The sequence below is a fragment of the Alligator sinensis genome, unplaced genomic scaffold, assembly GCF_000455745.1.
Source record: "Alligator sinensis unplaced genomic scaffold, ASM45574v1 scaffold233_2, whole genome shotgun sequence".
In the NCBI taxonomy this organism is placed as follows: Eukaryota; Metazoa; Chordata; order Crocodylia; family Alligatoridae; genus Alligator; species Alligator sinensis.
The window spans coordinates 1,263,017-1,283,761 of record NW_005841941.1 but is presented as its reverse complement, the minus strand read 5'-3'; the positions used below and the strand labels follow the sequence as shown (position 1 = coordinate 1,283,761).

The 20,745-nt window shown below is 42.4% G+C and overlaps 1 protein-coding gene across 4 annotated transcripts in view; it reads left to right on the top strand.

Moving 5' to 3' along the window:
• Positions 1-20,745, top strand: part of HDAC4 (histone deacetylase 4) — a 422,181-nt gene that overhangs the window by 343,585 nt on the left and 57,851 nt on the right. For all 4 annotated transcript variants that reach the window (XM_025199370.1, XM_014518186.2, XM_025199369.1 and 1 more), the window contains 2 exons: positions 1,592-1,712; positions 9,114-9,160. In XM_025199370.1, the coding sequence (XP_025055155.1) occupies positions 1,592-1,712; positions 9,114-9,160 (168 nt within the window). The remainder of the gene's footprint in view (positions 1-1,591; positions 1,713-9,113; positions 9,161-20,745) is intronic.

The following is a 20,745-nucleotide window of genomic DNA, read 5'->3' as shown; positions in this document are numbered from 1 at the left end:
AGGGAAAGGTTAAAGAAGGAACTAAAGCAGATTTATCACGTGCAAGACAGGGAGGGAAAAGTGTAGTGAAGCATCTTTGGGGAGGGGGTGGAGATTTGCTGCCCACAGCTGGGAGCTGAGCCATAAGTGGTTGCCAAACCTCTTTTTACTGAGTTAGAGACTCCAGTGCAGCTACATTGTAAATATGCGACAAAGGATTACAGCAGAGGATTGAGACCAAAACCCCTAAGGCACTCTCTGAAAGAAGAGGCTGTCTGTATATAGTGCAGTAGGCATCATCATGACTCTGCTGAGAGTGCATTCCTCTCTGGAACACCATAAACTAGAGTTGCACCAAAAGTTGATCTCAGAGCCAGAGAGGAGCGTACTGTGTTAGTGTGGTCACTGTGCTATCAAAAGTACTGCTGTCTTTTGTATAAGTAGTGAACCACATCCATCCACTTTCTGCAGTTTCCAATGGCCACTGTAATACAAATTTTATGATTTTGTGGCAGTTTTGTCGGCTGCCACGCCTTTTTAGTGCAATTTGTCCTAAACTTTAACATGTTTGTCATTGGTATGGATTCTCTCTCTCTCTCTCTCTCATATTTTTTAAATTGTATATTTGGACATGTTCTCTTTAGAATCTGTACTGCTAAAATTTGAAGTAATAGGGCAGCATTAATAAGCAATAGCCCTTTCTTAGGTTAAGCTGCCACGAGTGAAGTCTGTTCATACCTCAAAGTCGTTCTTCATTGTTGCACAGGCATTCTGCTGTGCAGCAGAAATTAAGTGAAAATTAAAATGTAATGTTCATTTTTACCCAGCATATGAACTTTTCTGAGGTTTGGAAAAAACGGTCAGATTTGTAAACCTCTTGAGTGAAATCTTGGTCCTGTTGAAATCAATAGGAGTTTTGCCGTTGACCTCAGTGAAGCCAGGGTTTCAAGCTGGTTTCAGCTGACAGTGGAAGAACAAAGGAAAAAAGTTCTGATTTTATCAACTCTGCTTAAATCACACTGTAATAGAAGGCTGATCTGGCATGACCTCCAAACCAGTTTTTAGAGCCCAAAGATTTAGATTAACCTTTAGCAGTTCTTCTGAAGTCAACTTTGTGAGTCTTTGTGGTTCAGCTGTCACTAGTTGTGGGATGTTTCTTTGTTCAGATTTAGGGGGGTGTTTTTTCTTCAAAGTGGAATTTATATGTTTGACTCTTGTTTATGCTGATGGATTATAGACCTACATCCTGGTATATCAATAAGATATTAGTCCCTCTGTAGCTTATCAAATATTTTGGAATATATATAACATATATAACATCCAAAAGACTGCTTTGCATGCAAGTTTAATATTTTGAGTAGTGGCATTAAGCCAAAATTGTTCTCATAACTAAAACTGTATTTTACTGTGAGTAAACAAAATTAGGCATTTTGAAAACATTTTTAATGATATGGTCATAAAAAATGTGTGTCCTATAATTTAAATAAAGTAAATCTTTATTGCCATATGACTTCAACGGCATTTCCTTTTTACTGAAGAGAAAATAAGACTGAGCTAGTTAATAGTAGTAAGTGTAATTTCATCATTTCTTTCCTTTCCTTTCCCCCTGCAGTGCATTCGTGGAAGAAAAGCAACTCTAGAAGAGCTACAGACAGTTCACTCAGAGGCCCATACACTGCTGTACGGAACAAACCCTCTGAACAGGCAGAAACTGGACAGCAAGAAACTTCTAGGTACAGCCGGGGGAAGGGCCACTTCTCCTTACCTCTTAGATCTTATGTTCATAAAGATATATAGGTAGTCACAACACTGGCACTGACGGTCACAGGAGTGTGTCATTCTGAATGTCACAAATGATGTCAGCTTTACTTTACTTTAATGGGACAGGTAGTAAAATATTTGTTATCTTTTCCTTCTTATTATTTCCTGCCTTTAGTTAAAAGCTCTAAAGATTTAAAAGGACTGCCTGTAGAAAGGAGAAGACAATTCAGCTTCCATTTCCATTTTTATTCTTAGATTCACTGCTCATCAGAAAAGCTCCAGCTGCCATGTAGGATTTGGGAGATTTCCTAAGAATGGAATTCCAATCAGTAATTTAACAGAGATTATTACTGAATAAAAATATTTGGCACTCTGTTTCAGCCAGATTTCAACTGGAAGTTTAAAACAAAGCTCTGCATCCTGCTTTCAGTTGCTAAGTCCCTAGCTTAAGAGTGGTCAGTCTGTGGTATGGACGGTACCCTCTGTGTGTGGATTATGGCAGATTGGGGAGGAGATTGGCATCACAGTGGCAGATAGGGCAGGAAGCAGAATCTGAAGCATCAGATCAGGCAGGAAACACAAGGCAGAAAGCAGAGCAGCAGCCTGGTCAGAGCACAGGGTGGGGAGCAGAAAGCTGAGCAGGAGATCAGGTGAGAGTAATGGATTGGTTTGGCACTTGCAGATGCCTGCCAAAAAAGTGGCCACCAATATCTTAGCTCATCTCTTTCTGACAGTAATCCAGCATGGATCCATCAGGTGGGTGAGTTAATTTGTATTGTGCTGGATACCTGTCATATGAAAACTACCTCACCCTGTGAAAATGCTCATTTTCACCAACGTATGTCAGATCTGAGAAAAGGAGACTGCCAGTGAATAGCACAGCAGAGTAGCTGCTGAGTGGTTTTCCCATGCTGTTTTTGAAGTGCTAGTGGCCAGGCAACCATTGTGATTTCAAAGTGGGACTCTTGAAGTAATTTTTCTCCCTTAGTTGAAGACTGAAGCCTCCTTGAGTAAAGAACTATCAGTGTGAGTCCTGGCATAGAAAGGTCTGTGGTGGTTCAGAAAGCACACTGTGCCAGAAGAAACCAATGCACATTTACATGACTGTTTTCGGCTACTTATACAGACACCTTCCCTTTACTTCCTTTAATAATCTTCAGGTGCTTGTTAACAGCTGTAGGTGACAAGTTTGAGTAGCAGTTTTGGAGTGAGAGAAAGCTCTGCAGTCAAGAAATTGAGATTGCGTTGATTGACTTAAATCTGAATGATGTGAAAGGGGATTACCCTGATGGTCTGCAGTGGTGTAGTAGTTATGGCAAAAAAGCTAGAAAGGCTTTGCTAAGAATTCAGCATGTATCTGAGATCCCCATAGAGAAAAACGATAAAAAGGTTGTTTAGAAATGTAATTAGCACTGCATTTATAGCCACATTTCTGATAGTTATCACCTCTTTAAAACCCAGATTTCTGGTTCTTTTAGCTGAGTGAGTGACATCACAATTAACATGCACATTTTAAAGACTTTATAACATCAGGACCCTGGTGTATAAAACTCTTGCTTTGGGTTTGCCAGTGCAAACAAAGAATACAGATATCTTCTCCACCTTTGGATCTATATCTGTGCTGTCCATTTCTTCCAGTAGGATTTTGACCTTGTCCTGCCTTTAAATGAAACCAAGGGCACCATCGCAACACCTGCTTAGTGGGACACAGAAGCCTGTTTTCAGTGTTAAACCACTGGAGTAATGAAGTAGCAGTTGAAGCTAAGGACCACTGCCTCCCCCATATGCTTTGGGGGTTTGTTTTTTCTGGTATAAATCAAGCAGTTTTCAAGCCTTTGTTAAATACTGGTCTGTGTTAGACACATAATCCATGAAATCTCTGACAGTAGCAAGTACCAGCTGCTGCAGAGAAGTACAGTAAAGTCCCCACTAGGCGAGGAGGGGTGGGGAGGGTAGCAGGGGAGATTCTGTCCTCCGTGAGGGTCTCACTTTACTCCCTAATAGCTTGCAATTGGATTACATTCAGAAGCGTTAAGTTTTATATCTGATCCAACACTTTTTTATGTGAGTTTTTATATTTTTGGTATTCATATAAATGCCAAATCCTCTTTAAATATTATAATATTTCCTCTTTGTATCTTGCTGCATTCTTAGTCTCACTGCCATCCTGTAGCAATGAATTCCACAGATAAATTAAGTGATGTGTGGACAGTATATCCTTTTAGTATTTTCACATGTTTGCACCTTCGTTTCATTGAATCTCTCTTGCATGTTTTCTGCTTTCAATGACAGTTTACCAACCTACCTATTTTTTTTAATTTATTTATTTTTAATTCACTCTAAGAAAAAATGCCAGGGAGACTATGGAGTCTACTAATTAGAATAGCAGTTTTAAACCATGGAAGACATCTTTCACAGAATTCACAGTTTAAAAGTAATTGGTCATCCATGCTTACAACATTTAATTGAAAAGATACGTAGCTACTGGAAAAGAATGAAAATTCCACAGGTTTATATGCCTGAGGGGACTTGGGGTGGACAACAGTAAGACTAGTCTAGGTAGAAACAGGTGGAAAGTAGATGAAATGGGAGGAAACCCGTGGGAGTATTTGCAAGTAGAGATGACTTAGGAAAATTAGAGGAAGGGGAAAGGTAACAGTGTTAAAGTTTAGTCAGAAGAAAATAGAAAAAAATGATGGGGCAAAGAAGAGTAGAATAACAGGACAAATTAGTGGAAGAGAGAGACTGAAAACATGATTATGCAGGGGATGAATGAGGATGCTTTCCCCCAGCAATGTATGTTATACCAGCATTTCTCAACCCATGAGTCACAACCCAAAAGTGGGTTGCAAGAAGATATGAAAGGGTCATGGATAAACTTTAAAAAATGGATTCTCTTTTAAAGAAGAAAAACATGGGAAATCATGGCTTTTCTCTTACAGGCTGGCAGAGTTCCTGCCTGCAAAGGGCTGCTTGGGGTCTCTCTGCCGCACACACTGGGGGGCTGGGGCTTGGGGGCTAGGGGCAGCAGGTCAGGACTGGCCATCAATGTGTACAAAAAAGTTTGAGAACCACTGTGTTATACTTTGTAAATAGTGTGATTCATATTACACACCTTGAAATACTGTGTTTCATATTACAAAGTAAATAACCAAAATTTGTTGCCAGATTCACTAACAAGATATTGTTTTCCTTTGGCAAGGCAAGAAAGGGCTAATTTTCATCTTTGCTCCCTGTTACAGAAATCTCAAAGTTTAGCATAATCCAACTCCCATATAACAAAGAACCCTGAATTAGTGAGCAAAGCAGTGTGGGGTTTCTGTTAACAAAGAGATGGCTCAGTGATCTAGAGCCTTATGGCAAGAATAATAAAACTTTTCTAAGTGTTATTAGACATTATGTTGTGTTTCACATAAATCTGTAGTCTCTGGCTGAGAAAACAGATAGGAAGGAAGAGTGAACAGGGAGTGATATTTCTGGCAGAAAAATAAATTGATTACAAGAAGATATTTCTGAGCAATGTGTTGGAGTCAGACTAGTGCTGCATCCTTCTACTCCCCTACCTGTGCTCAGCTGGAGAGCCATTTTCAGTGCTCCTGCAGAAAGTAAGAGAAAACCCCTGGGATCTCCCTAGGGAAGGTTTTACCAGTAGGTCTGAATCTCAGCTGCACTTTCAAGAGCACTCCTTCCTAGCACATGGCACATTTAACTCTGGCTGCTGATAATGAGGCTCGCTCCCATGATGTTACTGTCCTTAATCCTGGTTCTGTCGCCACCTCCCATTAGAGGTGAACCGATATATCGGTCACATGTCAGATCAGCACCAATAAAAGAAAAATTAACTTCATCAGCAATTGGCTTTTTTTGGTGAGTGTAGCTGATAATATCACTGATAGATGTCACTGATAAATGGAGGAGGGAAGGGGTGTGGGGGGCGCAGATCAAGTCCCCCACAGTGAGGGAGGGAATGAGGCAGGGGCAGGCACTGCCCAGCCAGGACAGAGAATGCGACCCCGGGGCTGGGAGTGAGATGGAGCCACAGGTGATGTGTCCAGGTTGAGGGGGGTGGCTCCTCACCGCTGTGTGCACCCACGGGGGATGCATAGGGGGCATGTGCCCCCCTGGATTTGTGTGCAGGGTAAGGTCAGGGTGCCTGGTGTAGACTCAGGGCTAGGGGCTGCGCCAGCCTCTTCCCAGCAAGGGGGCTGGGCCGGGGCTGGGCTCTGAGTGGGCAGGGTCGGGGTAGGCAGTGGCAGCTCTGGGAGGGGTGCCTATGGCCACCCCAAATTTCCTGTAGCCACCCCTCCCAGCACCTCTGCCATCTGTCCTGCCTCCGCCTGCTCGGAGCCCAGCCCCAGACCAGCCCCCCTGCCAGGAAGAGGCTGGCACAGCCCCTGGCCCTAAGCCTGCAGTGAGCAGCCCACCCTCGCCCCACGCACAAATCCAGTTGGGGCACATGGCCCCCATGCCGCCTCTGGGGGTGCACACACTGGTGGGGAGCCCCCCCTCTACCCCCCTTGCACCCCCTGGACGAGCTGCCCATGGCTCCGTCTGGCTCCCAGCCCTGGGGTTGCATTCTCCGCCCTGGCTGGACAGCGCCTGCCCCGCCCCTGCCCCACTGTCTCTCACCATGGGGGCCTTGATCTGCCCCCCATGCCCCTCCCAGACTTACAGGAAGGACGCTGCTCTCCAAGCTGTCCGTCTACATTCGTATAAATCGGTTATTGGATCGGTGTTGGCCAATGTGGCTGGTTAATCATTGGCTATTGGTATCAGCCGAGGAAATCTTTATCGGTGCACCCCTACCTCCCATCGCTAACTGCCCTTTCCTGCTCCTCATCTCATGCTGTTGTCGTGATTCTGTATTGCACAGCAACCAGCATTTACTCTGCTGTATAACAATAACCAGAGGAACAAAGGAAAAGGGCATAGCATCGCAGCACACATGGCTGTAAGTCATTCTGCAAAGGCAGCAGTATTCAATTCATAACCTGACAGCCAGATCCAGAAAGGGAGGCTAGCCTGGTAAAACGGATTAGGAAATTTAGCTGGAACATGGCTTTGTGGTTAGGATGTTTCCACAAGAATCAAGTATATGGTCACCCTCTGGAAACTGGGCCATGGAGGATGGTAATGCTTCATATGGGCCTTAGGAAGGACAATGTATTTTCATGTGTATGAGAAAAAACTGATTTTCAAATGGGAAAAGTTAAGACATGAATATGTCTGAAAGCAGCTAAATGTCTGAAATTAAGCCCATTCTATCATCTCCAAAGACTTGTGATTTTTTCAAATGTATAAACCATTTTCTTTAAATGTGTCAAAGGATTAAATCTATGCCAAGTTGAAAACTTAAATGCAAACTGATGTTTGAGTAGCTTAAATGCAAATAATATTTTTTTCAAATACAGCTCTGTGTATTATCATCCACAAAAATAAAAATCGATCAGATTATTTTGTTTAACCTTTGTATCCAAACTGGGCCTAAGATCTAGAAATAAACAGGATAAATTTCAGGCCCCAAGGATCAGCTCAGAAAGGTATGAGAAAATGGAAACAACAGTTGTTTATGGAATTACTTTTTACATTTATGTTCGTGATGGCGGTGGTGTCGTTAAACTGACAGTTATTTACAAGAGGCTAGGAAGCTAGTGACTCAGATTTCTCAGCTTTGTAAGGAGGTTATAGGCAGAATTACCAGGCTAACTACATTTTTAATTTTAAACTACTTTATACTTTGATCATCTTTGAATATCCCAGATTTCTAAAAATGCTTTGCACATTCTCTGTTAAGATTCTAACTGCTTCTGTTAAAATTCACCACTGACATTTAAGTTATCTAACCTGGTAAACTTGACCAGGTTGAGCTTTAAGTTAGATACGTTTTAACAGATGATAAAGCTGATGACTTTCAAGGAAAGTTAGGCATATCTACTCTTTTACATGTTTCTGTGACAAGTGAAAGCTTTGTAATAAAGTGTATATTCTTGTCTGTTGTCTCACAGTTTGGGCATGTGTTTAAACAGTCTTTAGTCTTGGACAAATGAAGTTGTTTTAAATTGTGTCTTTTTGGAAAGATTAATATTAATAATAGGTAAATGTTATAAATGGAAGATGTAACAGGAGGTCTTATGGAGGATGATTCACATGCTCTTTCTAAGGATCTAATTGCACAATTCATTTGGCTTACAAAATCAAATTAATTGTACAGTGTATTAGCCTCACTTTCAGTTGAAGGAAAATGTTATGTAGCTTATGTATGAGGCTCATTTTATCTCATTGTGATCTTCAGTCACTAGTGTGCTTTCCATCATCATTTCATGATTTTTAGCATTTGAAGGAAGTGTCTTCAATTTTGTTATCTCAGTGTAGGCATATTAGAATAACAAGATCTTGACTGTAGGAACATTTTGGTCAAACCTTCTTCCTGTTGACTGAGAGCTCCCTAAATTTAACTACCACTAATTAATATCAGGTAAATGGCTCCAAGGCTTTTATTGAGTACATATGTATGTATATATCTGTGTGTGGATGCATGCACACACATTTCTTTTCGTCACATGGCTATCTCACTATAGACATAGCTAGACACATTGTAAATATATTAGTTATGAAATGCGATACAGTTAAGTATTTTATTCTTTATTCGGAACACTTGAGAATACATTTTGTAACACTAGTATTTTGAGGAACAAATAATATTACTGATGTATGTGCAGAGAGAATAACAATAACATTGTCTTCAGTTCACAATGTCCTCCACACATTTTTTCCATTTTTCTGGAATCTCTGATGTTGGTTTTGCTCTTCTAGTCTTAAGCAGCCCATATTGTTTGCTAACTGATTGTTTTTTGTGGCATTTGTCTCTTAATCGTGCTGTATGAAAGTGCCTAATGCACTCCAAAATTCTCCAGTAAACATGTGAATTTGACTGATAAATAGAGTCTTTATGCTTTTAAAATCCTTCAGTTGAAAGCAGTAGGACATAGTCACAGCTTTACTCCCAGCAGAGATGGTTAGTAGTTATTGCTTTCGTTGCTACTATTTCTTTTTCTATAAACAAGACTTCAGTGGAGCTGTTATATATAATCAGTATGATTGGCTGAAATGTAGGAACAGCACATAAACATTTATGAAGGCGTGTATGGTTTATATGAAGCCTTTTGAACAAGTACAACTTTATATTATATGTATGCATCTGTTGAAATATTATTTAGTTGTGTGTTTTTCTCTGACAGTTTAAACGCATGCAATAATAAAACCAAAGAACATTACTGTGTTAGTAAAGGATCCAGCATTACCATAAAATTGGACCAAAAAAACCTATGAACTTTGCCTTTTTGATGACTTACTGCTCTCTTTTTTTTCCACAGGTTCTCTAACATCAATGTTTGTCAGGCTCCCTTGTGGTGGTGTTGGAGTGAGTATTTTCTTTAATGTGTAAATAATGTCCTGTTTGTTCTCTCAGTCCCATTGGTAACAAAAATTGTTGCTTTGCTTTCCATCGAGCGGATAATTGCAACCAGATGTTATCCATAAACGGGGTCCGTCTCGGGTGCGGGGTTGCACTGACAGCCTCACATGTGTTGCTTCAAAAGCAGTGTGAAAGTTTTAACTATTTTGAGCGCTGAAATCTTGTGCATGCTTTGTCTCTGTCTTTTAGGAAGAGAAACCTAATTTCCTAGACAATGGAGGTTAATAGCTTAGATTACTACATTTTAAAGTAACTATCAAATTAAAAAATGAGCTGCAGATGCACAGCAAGAAAGAAAGATGTACTTTTTATGTTGCTCAGATTGTGTAGGCTGTTTCTTCTGTGTTTTTTCTTTGTTCCTCAGATGCCTGCATAATAGTGTAGGTGAAAATATTTTAGTAAAGAATGGTGATTTAAGAGACAATATTTAGCAAGCTCTTGCAAATAGTAGTTTGCTGTGTTTGTTCCTGTGATACAAGACTGTTCTAGAATGAAATGTCTTGTAAGGAACACTGCATGGGGGAATTGCAGTCTTCAGCATTTGGCATCCTTCAGTATGGGCTTTAAGACAATGCTGCCTGAATTATGAGAGAGGTGGCTAAAATATCTATCCATCCATCATGTATGAGCAAAAACATTCGTTTTCAACAGTCAAATTCCAAAGGAGTAACAGGAATTCTTTCTGCTCCCATAAGGCTATATATATAAATAAAATAAAATATCACACTAACATGGTGAGTTGAAATTCTAAAGCCTGAGGTTCTTTCAAGGCAGCCTTTTGCTATAAAGATTCTGTATAGGGTGGCATAACAGAAACTAATCTGGGAGAAAAGAAAAAACAGAGAATGAGAATAGACAATAAAAGGCATTGTGTTTGAAACTTCACAGTGGTAGTTCGTGTGCATAATTGTAACTCGCAAGGTTGAATCTGGAGGTCTGGATTCTGTTATGGAAATGAAACAAAATTGTTTTCTTCCTGAGTCTTTGCAAAATGACTGCTTTGAAAATTATCCCGTCAAAAAAGAATAATCGGCATTTATTCATACCACCACCACCAAAAGATGGTATGAAATATCTCATACCTAGAGATATTTCATTTTGTATTGTAAATATGCTTCAGTCTCCTAATTCATGGCAAATTTTTGGCTAGACTTTAAAAGGTTTGGATTTACTCTACCCTGCAGACAGGCATGCCATTCAAAGTAAAAATTATCAATTGCAAATGAAAAATGAATGGTAACTAGGAGAGACAGCGATTGGGCCGAACACAATCCCAGAAGTCTTACATTAAGTCCTGAAACAAAAAGAAACCCCATAGTGTTGGTACTATCGATCCTGGCAACGTTCTGTAGATAATTTATGCAGTATACATACCCATGCAGTTAACTTCCTGATGTCAGTTGCCTCCAAGTCTTTTTAAATGTAAATATTCAGTAAAACTGGTATCTGCTCCAGCTGTTCACTAATTCAGACATACCAATGTTATCATCATATAAAGGAAACTCCCAAAATATGTATTTTTGCTTTAATAGTAATTAATGACAACATGATAGCCAAGATTTTTCCTAAAATGATAGTTCTTTACAAAAAATCTCTCTCTCTGCTTTTCTAGTTAAATAGGAATATTAAGCCTATTATGTGAGTAGTCTTGACACTGAGGGCCTTGTTACATGGTAGGTTTAGGCAGCGTCTGAAGCTCTTAACTCCAGGGCTGGCTGCACATTAATACCTTTTAAGTGGCTTAAAGGACACATTATTTGAATTAAAGTTATGACACTCCAGGGCAGGATTATCTTCAATCTGCCTAATTGTATTCCTGTTTCATTACTGTGTAGCCACTTACCACAGCTATTCTGCCCAAGTTGAAATCCTCTAGTATCCCAAAATGTAATGGTCCCTCAAGGGTTAGGGTGAGCAGGCACACTGGAGCATAGCGGAGCCGGCCACAGTGCCTCACCCCCTAGGAACATGGGCAGAGCGAGTGCCACAGCCCAGGAGTACCCGGCAGCTGCGGTGCCTCCCACCGCCACCTGGACTGGCTTTGCTCTCGCCAGCAGCGGTGTGGGGAGCAGGTGCCACCTGAACTCCGGAGAAAAAGGGATTGGGCCCCTTAAAGCTCAGGCAGTGCTTGGCTGTCCACCAGTCCAGCCAGCAGGACATGAGACAGTGGGTACTGCCTGTGCTCCGAGGTATAATGAATTGGGCCCCTCTGAGCTCAGGCAGTGCCTAGCAAGCTGGTAGCCCAGCCGGCGAGGCACAGGGCCACCTGAGTTCCAGAGAAAAAAGGATCCAGCCCCTTGGAAATCAGAGCAGGCGAGCTCCATGGCTGCAGCCCTGAAACTCTCTGATCTTGCTGAAAGTGACAGAGGACCTCCGCACTGAAAGCGGGGCCCGGGGCCCGGGTCCGCTTCCTTGGGTCTCTGGTCTTGCTGCAGTTGACATGGTGATGAGCCTGCTGGCGGAAGCAGCAAGCAGGACCTGTGCCTAGTCTTGCCTCTGCTCACCAAGCCTCTAGTGGCAAATCTCAGCCGTGCAGGTGAAGGATAGTCAGCAGGTTTTTTGCTTTATTCTGCGACTGCTCCACTAAGACGAACAGCACTAAGCCAGTTACCCTGTAAGCCAAACAAATGTTAAGGTCTAACAGGGCTCGAAAACTTAAAACAAGTAGGGTTTATGGGGAGGGGATAGGGTGCTGATTATCCCAGTTTGTGACTTGCATCAAAACAGGCATGAGACAGTCCTTTACACATGCAGCTTGACTAACTCAAACTAGCTGCACATGCAGCACATTAATAATTCAAATTAGCTGCTATTGTCCCTGGGCAAAATTAATTCTGATACTTCATGGGCACTTAATAGATTCATAGATGTTAGGGTCGGAAGGGACCTCAATAGATCATCGAGTCCGACCCCCTGCATAAGCAGGAAAGAGTGGCCATTATTTCTTGTAACCCCCGGGGGCGCCTTGGTGAATAAATACTCACCAATTCCCTTCTGTGCCCCCGTGATGAACTTATAGGCAGCCACAAGGTCGCCTCTCAACCTTCTCTTGCGGAGGCTGAAGAGGTCCAGTTTCTCTAGTCTCTCCTCGTAGGGCTTGGTCTGTAGGCCCTTAACCATACGAGTGGCCCTTCTCTGGACCCTCTCCAGGTTATCCGCATCCCTCTTGAAGTGCGGCGCCCAGAATTGCACGCAGTACTCCAACTGCGGTCTGACCAGCGCCCGATAGAGGGGAAGTATCACCTCCTTGGACCTATTCGTCATGCATCTGCTGATGCACGATAAAGTGCCATTGGCTTTTTTGATGGCTTCGTCACACTGCCGACTCATGTTCATCTTGGAGTCCACTAGGACTCCAAGATCCCTTTCTGCTTCCGTGCCACCCAGCAGGTCATTCCCTAGGCTGTAGGTGTGCTGGACATTTTTCCTCCCTAGGTGCAGCACTTTGCATTTCTCCTTGTTGAACTGCATTCTGTTGTTTTCTGCCCACTTGTCCAACCTGTCCAGGTCTGCTTGCAGCTGTTCCCTGCCCTCCGGCATGTCCACTTCTCCCCATAGCTTTGTGTCATCTGCAAACTTGGACAGAGTACATTTCACTCCCTCGTCCAAGTCACTGATGAAGACATTAAAGAGTATCGGTCCAAGGACCGAACCCTGTGGGACCCCACTTCCCACACCCTTCCAGGTCGAAACCGACCCATCCACCACGACTCTCTGGGTGCGGCCCTCCAGCCAATTCGCCACCCACCAGACTGTGTAGTCATCCAAGTCACAGCCTCTTAACTTGTTCACCAGTATGGGGTGGGATACCGTATCGAAGGCCTTCCTGAAGTCTAAGTATACGACATCCACCCCTCCTCCTGTGTCCAGGCGTTTCGTAACCTGGTCATAAAAAGAAACTAGATTGGTCAGGCACGATCTGCCTGCCACGAACCCGTGCTGGTTTCCCCTCAGCATAATTTGTCCTGCCGGGCTCTCACAAATGTGAGCCTTGATAATTTTTTCAAAGACTTTGCCAAGGATGGAGGTGAGACTGTGGGACAATAGGTTTGTCCATCTGTAGGATCCCAGGATAAAATGCTTTGTCCCAGGAGAAATCCAGTGTCTATTTTCAACCTAATTTCCTTAACGTGTGTGTTCTTTCTTTACATTTTAAACTTACTTTTAGATCGTTATACATGGGCGTTTGCAGAAAAAAAGGTGTGCAATGGAACGGTTGGCTACAGCACATCAAAATACAGGGTCTTCATAAAGTCCTTGTGCACAACCTAAGTTATTAATGTTTAAAAGTGCACGAGGACTTTATGAAGACCCTGTATTGTATATCTAGTTAAGTATATGCAAGTACAGGATTTGCTTAAATCCATATCTATGAAAAGATTATTTGCCTCTTAGTGCAGTGCATCCTGGTATGATGTTGGTATGCTTCTGCTTGCTATATTAAAAAAAAAAAGGAAAAACCATTTCCTGTGCCATATTGATTTTGTATGATTTATAGTTCTTAATTTACCATTTGCTGAAGAGTATTGCTTTAAGAAGTTATATGGTAGCATTGCACTGAGGCTACAGAAAGGATCTTGCAGTATTTGATATGAAAAAATGGATTTTCTTTATTTTAATATGAATGTTGTTATAATCTCAAGGCAGGTAAAACAATTTAATGAATTATTTTTCTTCTTTTTAAAATCAGAAATCAGTGTGAAAGCATCAACTGTTGAGAACTTTAGTGAGGAAGAAATGTTTTCTGCAGCAAAGGGTGACAATATCTTGAAAACTTTCATTAGAGAAAAATTACCAGGAGATTGAATATAGTTTCCCGTTAAACTGCAAGCTCATTATTAAAGCATGATCTCTAGTTAAACCTGGGTAATTGCATTCTACCTAAATAAATTAGCCACACGGTTGCAGTTAGGTGCAGTATCATTCTCAGTGGTTTTAGGAGTGGAAGTAGTTTAACTATTGTAAGCTGTTAGAAATTTGCTGTTTTCTACCTCAGCGGTGGATGAAATATCAACTACATCTAGACATGAATTGCAAGTGATTTAGATTACAGAAGGCACAGATAATGCTTATTAGAGTTAAACATGAGTTCCAGCTCCATTTTTCAATTTCTCATAACTTTCTAAAACATCATGGGTGCCAATGTAATAAGGCTTTCCATAGCCATGGAAGAAAGGGCAATTTGCTCCTTCATCCAGAATTGTCATTTTTTTTGGCTTTTTGTTTGTTTATTTGTTCTAATAAAGTGTCTTGGATTCAGGCTACGTTATCTACCTTTAACTAAAAAACATTCTCACAACAATAAAGCAGAATGCTGGATACATTTGCTTTCTAGCTGGTGAAAACCAGTGGGGTCTCTGTTGCTGGACAGTATGAATTGATTTTCTCCAGGTGATAATCCCATATTCCTGAAATCATCTGGTTACCTGAGAAGTGTCATCTCACCCGTTTATGAGAGAGAGAGAGAGTTATGGAGTTTGGAGTGGGTGGGGGGAGTTGTGGTAGTATTGGAAGTCCTCAGTTTTTCTGTCCCACACCCAGTCTGATTTCAGATGTTGACGTGGGAAGTGGACTGATTATGTTTGTGCATCTTCCTGATAATGGATAAAGATCAGGTGAGCATACTGCTGCTTCCAGTTATGAGGCCACTCTTGATTGCCCTGGAAAAGAGATTCTAATCCTATCTCCTTCCTGTTGAACACGGGAAGAAAAGTGAAGGGGGAATCAGCTACACAGCCTTCTATCTACAGATGACATTGTGCTCTTTCTATTTCATCTACATGTCTGGGACTGCTATGCGACTGACTGAGGTCAGAGGTTGAATAACTAACCATGTGAAACTGGGCCCATACAAGATGGAGATAGTGTCTGTCATCAAAAAAGTGGGTGAGGAAATAACCAGAGATAATATCAGCTGCTTCAATTAAGGAAGTGAACCTAACGTTAATTCACAATTCGGGGTCCTGGTAGAACTCGGGTTGCTCCTGGATGTACAGTTAGAGAGACCTGTACTTGGATTGATCCTAAGTTTGGTTACTCCTGTTATATACCTCTTCACAGTTAACTGTGCCGTAACCACCTTCAAGGTCAGTTGCTTTAATGGACCTTTCAAGGGGCTATAACTTGAGTCCACCAAGAAACAATCATAGATTCATAGATGATTCATAGATGTTAGGGTCGGAAGGGACCTCAATAGATCATCGAGTCCGACTCCCTGCATAGGCAGGAAAGAGGGCTGGGTCTAGATGACCCCAGCTAGATGGTTATCTAACCTCCTCTTGAAGACCCCCAGGGTAGGGGAGAGCACCACCTCCCTTGGGAGCCCGTTCCAGACCTTGGCCACTCGAACTGTGAAGAAGTTCTTCCTAATGTCCAGTCTAAATCTGCTCTCTGCTAGCTGGTGGCCATTATCTCTTGTAACCCCCGGGGGCGCCTTGGTGAATAAATCCTCACCAATTCCCTTCTGTGCCCCCGGGATGAACTTATAGGCAGCCACAAGGTCGCCTCTCAACCTTCTCTTGCGGAGGCTGAATAGATCCAGTTTCTCTAGTCTCTCCTCGTAGGGCTTGGTCTGTAGGCTCTTAACCATACGAGTGGCCCTTCTCTGGACCCTCTCCAGGTTATCCGCATCCCTCTTGAAGTGCGGCGCCCAGAATTGCATGCAGTACTCCAACGGCGGTCTGCCCAGCGCCCGATAGAGGGGAAGTATCCATTGCAGAAAAATGTCTCCCTGTTTATGTCAGCATAGAGATTAGATTTAGTGGGTGTTCTGTCCTGTGCATGGAGCTAATAACTAGTTTCTGTGTGGGCTGGGAGCGATCCGGGCCCTTTTGGTGCTCTGCGTGGGCTGTGGCCAGCAGCCCGGGCACACGGTGTCGGAGAGAACGGGCGACACACGGAGTTGTTGAAGCTCCGTGGGTCCGTTTATTCTCTCTCCCACGAAGTTTGCTAGGCTCCGTGGGTCCTTTTGTGCACAGGGAAGAGGGATATGTCGAGGATTGCACTCGGTGACAGGGAGAGGCTAGAGGCCGATCAGACCCCTGTTGCCTGCTTTAAATGCGCTGGGTCCAATAGGCTCCGCAGCGCTTAGAGATCTTCACGCAGCGTGAAGTCTGCTCCTCCTGGTGTTCGTGGAGTCCTCCAGCTTGGGTGGAAACCACTCAAGCTTTTTATACGGCTAGCAAGCCAATCACTAGCCGTCACGTGTGAATAATTTCACGCAAGCCAATAATGGGGCTCAAATTAGAATACAAATGGCGGGAACTCTTTGCACCGAGCATTTCCTAGATGCAAAAAGAAATGCACCATGCAAAGAAAGCTACAAATTGGCGGGAAATTCTCCCTTGCACCGGGGTTTTCCTTTATAGCAGAGAACTCCACCGTGCAAAGAAGCTGCAATGTAGCGGGAAAATAATTTAGCAGTGCCAAGGCACACACAAAACAAAAATCACAACTTTGGGTTGTGACAGTTTCCAGATAGTTTAGATCCATGCAAACCTAAATGGAGAGGGCTGTTATTTGTCTGCCTCTCATTGTCTTGATCACTACAGTTGTGTTCAATACAGATGCATGAGCCAATAGCCCCTTTGCTCAGGAGGAGGGAAAGGTCAGTACCTTGCTTTTTTCACTAAAAATGAAAGTTCCAAAATCTTGTGTCTTGGTCAGAACCTAGAGGTATTGACCTCTAGTCAGTACTTTTTATATTTTTGTTGGAAGGGATAAATTGAAGGAGAAATTCATTGATTTCATAGACATTAGGGCTGGAAGGGACCTTGGAAGATCATTGAGTCCAGCCCCCTGCCCCAGGGGCAGGAAGTCAGCTAGGGTCAAAGGATCCCAGCAAGATAGGTGTCCAAATGTTTCTTAAAAGAGTCCAGAGTGGGTGCTCGCACCACTTCTTGAGGGAGTCTATTCCACGCCTTGGGAGCTCGGACAATAAAATCATTTTTCCTAATGTCCGGCCTAAAACAGTCTTGGAGGAGTTTGTGACCGTTTGACCTTGTCATCCCTTGGAGAGCTCTGGTGAACAGGCGTTTCCTGTACACCCCTTATATACTTACAGGCAACCACTAAGTCAAATTGAGATAACTGAGGATGAGAAGTTTTATTTTTCTCTTGTGACAAATATAACAGTCAAATAGCCTGATATGTGGTATCTTGATGAGGCTTGTGGTATACAACAACTCTTAGTAATTACAGGATCTCAGAACTATTTACAGTAAGAGGTAACAGTTTTTACTACTGTCTTTGCAAGCGTCTTGTGGCTGACTTGTTCCTGTTCTGCCACCTGGACGTTCCTGCTAACCTCAGATAGCTTTGTGGGATGCCACACTTCTTGGCTACTCTTCCAGGAAGACTTACTGGATGTCACAGGATAGAAACATGCTAACGTATATAGGATTTGTTCAGGATTTGCTGCTATCCATGAAAAAGATGACCTGTCAGTATAGGAGGGGACACATACCATAGCGTGGCTCTTTATTAATGGTGGTTTTTCATGCCGTTCTTAAATTATAATAAATGAATAGCTACTTTGCTACTTTCTGGGACTGGGCAAATTTTCTCGGTGTCATTTATACTTAAGTTGTCCGGTATATTGCAGTCATGTTCCTTTGTGCAGTCTCATTTTCAATATACTGTGCGTAGAAACAGAAGCAGAGTTTGCTGCTTCTTGCCCCCTGCTCCATCCTTTTTCCCCAGTTCCCCAGTCCATATTTTGCACAGGTCAGGGAAGCCTGGGTGCCAGCTCCTGAAACTTTGGACCTCAGTTTACTGATCTGCCTAACTGTTATCAGTTTTTGATCCAACATGTTGGGCATTAGCACAAGGTATATTTAGCATAATGAGTGGCCATGTTGCTGAGAGAAGTCTGGCCATCTTGGAATGTTTTCTTTATTGTAATGGGGTAAGAATATTTTTGTAGCATTCAAAGAGGTACAAACTTCCACAAAGATTTTAGTCTAATGTCCTTTATAACTACATGGCTGTTACTTAGTGTCAGATCATTGCTTTTCTCTTCAAGAAAAGTCTTTCCCTTGCTGTTTGGAGTTGTGGTTAACATATACATACTTGTGCTCCAGCCTCAGGCTGAGGATCACCAGCCCTTTGTGTGGAGGCGCACACAGTTGCTCTTGTGTAAAGCAGGTTGCCCATTGGTGATATATTTTCTTTTCTTTTTTCAGTACTGGGACATGCTCATATTTCAATCAATATCTTATTAAGGGAAGTGGCAAAAAGGCAAGAATAAGATGACACAGTGGAAAAAAATCAATGAAAAGTATGGTTTGTCCGCATAAAAACATTGGTTTGCTTCCAGAAGTGCAAGAACACTCTATTACAAAGCCAAAGAGAAATAGACTCTAGGGTAAATTTGTCCCTCAATATATTGAATATATATTCAATATATATATTGAAATGACTTTCAACTTCTTTCCCATTATTGAATTGTGTTTTAAGAGAGAGCTTTTGCATCATCTCAATTGACAAAAACAAAACTTTTCCCATCTGCAAGCAGGTCCAGTCTGAGCTGGAAAAAAACACAGGAGCAGATATACCAACAGATGTGAGCTCTGATTTAAGCAGCAGTAATGATTTGCTGCTGATCTTTGCTGCTGTAGCAACATCTGAGAGTGTAGTATGCAACATTTTTAGTCAGAAATATTACCTTTGCTGCTGTGTACTGTATGCCCAGAAATTAAGTACTAAGAAATTATCAGATCACTTTATAGTACAACAGGATTAAAAATGGAGTTGGGGAAAGAAAATTTAAAAGTACTTCAACAATTTTCAGAAATGGTTTCAGCATATGTTGTATCTTAATGCTTCAGAAGGTCAAATGACCTGCTGTTACGTGATTTAATAGCACTTTCTAAGACCTTTAAATTTACTTTCACATAGAACTATTTAGATTTAAGGTTTATCCGATTTTCTTTATACTGCACTGTTTTTTCAAAGTTTTTGTCTTAATTGGATTTTTACACCTCAGGTAAATTATGTAAATTCTTCAAGGCAAGAAGTGTGTGTGTGTGTGCGCGCATGCACGTGTGTGTGTGTGTGTGTGTGTGTGTGTGTGTGTGTGTGTGTGTGTGTGTGTGCATGCGCACACCCCAGTCCTGGACATGTTCAATTCAAGGCACCATACAGAACAGCCATAAAAACATTCTACGTTACGTGCGAAATGTTTTTTTGGCTAGTTTGTCATTTTCTGGCACTGTAAATTGGGTGCATATGTAGTACACTGGCCATGTAATGCTGCACGTTAATTGTAACATAAATGTAGTCTTGACTAGCTCAGGAGCCACGCAAGCAGCTGGTGTTAACCAATGAGCCACAGACATATGAGCCCCCGTGAATTGTAGCAATACTGCAGTTCAAGGAAACACTAGAGAAGGTAACTGTATGCGTTGCATATGTTGTCTGGTTCATGATTGCAGAAATACCTTGCACCACTCCATCCCCAGTGAAGACCAATGGCTCGATGTGTAGTTGGGAGGAGGTATCAAGTGGCATTCCCCTGGGTCTGCCCCGGGTACGGTATTGTTCAACAATCTCATTAATGATTTGAATGATGGGATTGAGTGCACGCTTAGCAGATCTGCAAATGACACAAAATTGGGTGGAGTGGCAGATGCTCTGGAGGGTGGAGCTAGGATCCAAAGTGACCTGGATAGACTAGAAAAATAATCTACAATCAATCAGGAGAGTCAGCAAGGACAAGTACAAAATGTTCCTAACTTCCTATTTGAAGTCTTGTTTGGACAACTCTTTTGCTTCTGGTGATTTAGCAGTTCATCTATAGAATAGCAACAGAAGAGAGGGAGACTGGAGAAATGGTCGGCAATCCATTTGATGAGATTCAGCAATCACAAATGCAAAGTCCTGCACTTGGGATGGGATAATTGCATGCATAAATACTGACTGGGGAATGACTGGCTAGGCTGCAGTACTGCAGAAAAGGACCTGGGAGTTACAGTAGATTGTAAGTAGAATAGCAGTCAACAGCGTGTTCTTGTCCCCAAAAAAGACAACAACATACTGGGTTGTATCAATAGGAGTATCACTTGCAGATTAAGAGAAATAATTCTTCAACTCGATTCACAACTGATGAAGGCTTACCTGAAGTATTTTATCCTGCTTTGGGTCTTACACCAAGGAAGATGTGGACAGATTGGAAGGAGTTCAGCACAGAGTGGCAAAAATGGTTAGAGGCCTGAGAAAGCTGAAAGAATGAAGGTTATTTAGTTTGGGGAAAACTGAGGGAGGATTTGAAAACAGTCCTCAAATACCAGTCGTCAGGAAGGCTTTGGCTTTCATGACCACAGCCCGCTCTTTGGCAAGAGAGGCAGCGAGCTGCTGGGAAGAGATGTCCTCCACCTCTGTCCCCTAGGGAGGAGGCTCTTCTCAGCCAGACTGGCTGACCTGCTCCACCGGGCTTTAAACTAAGCCCATTGAGGGGCGGGGGGACGACCGCCACTGCTGGCCCGCTGAGCAATTCTTGCAAAGCCAGCGGATCACGGCACTCCAGGGAGCCC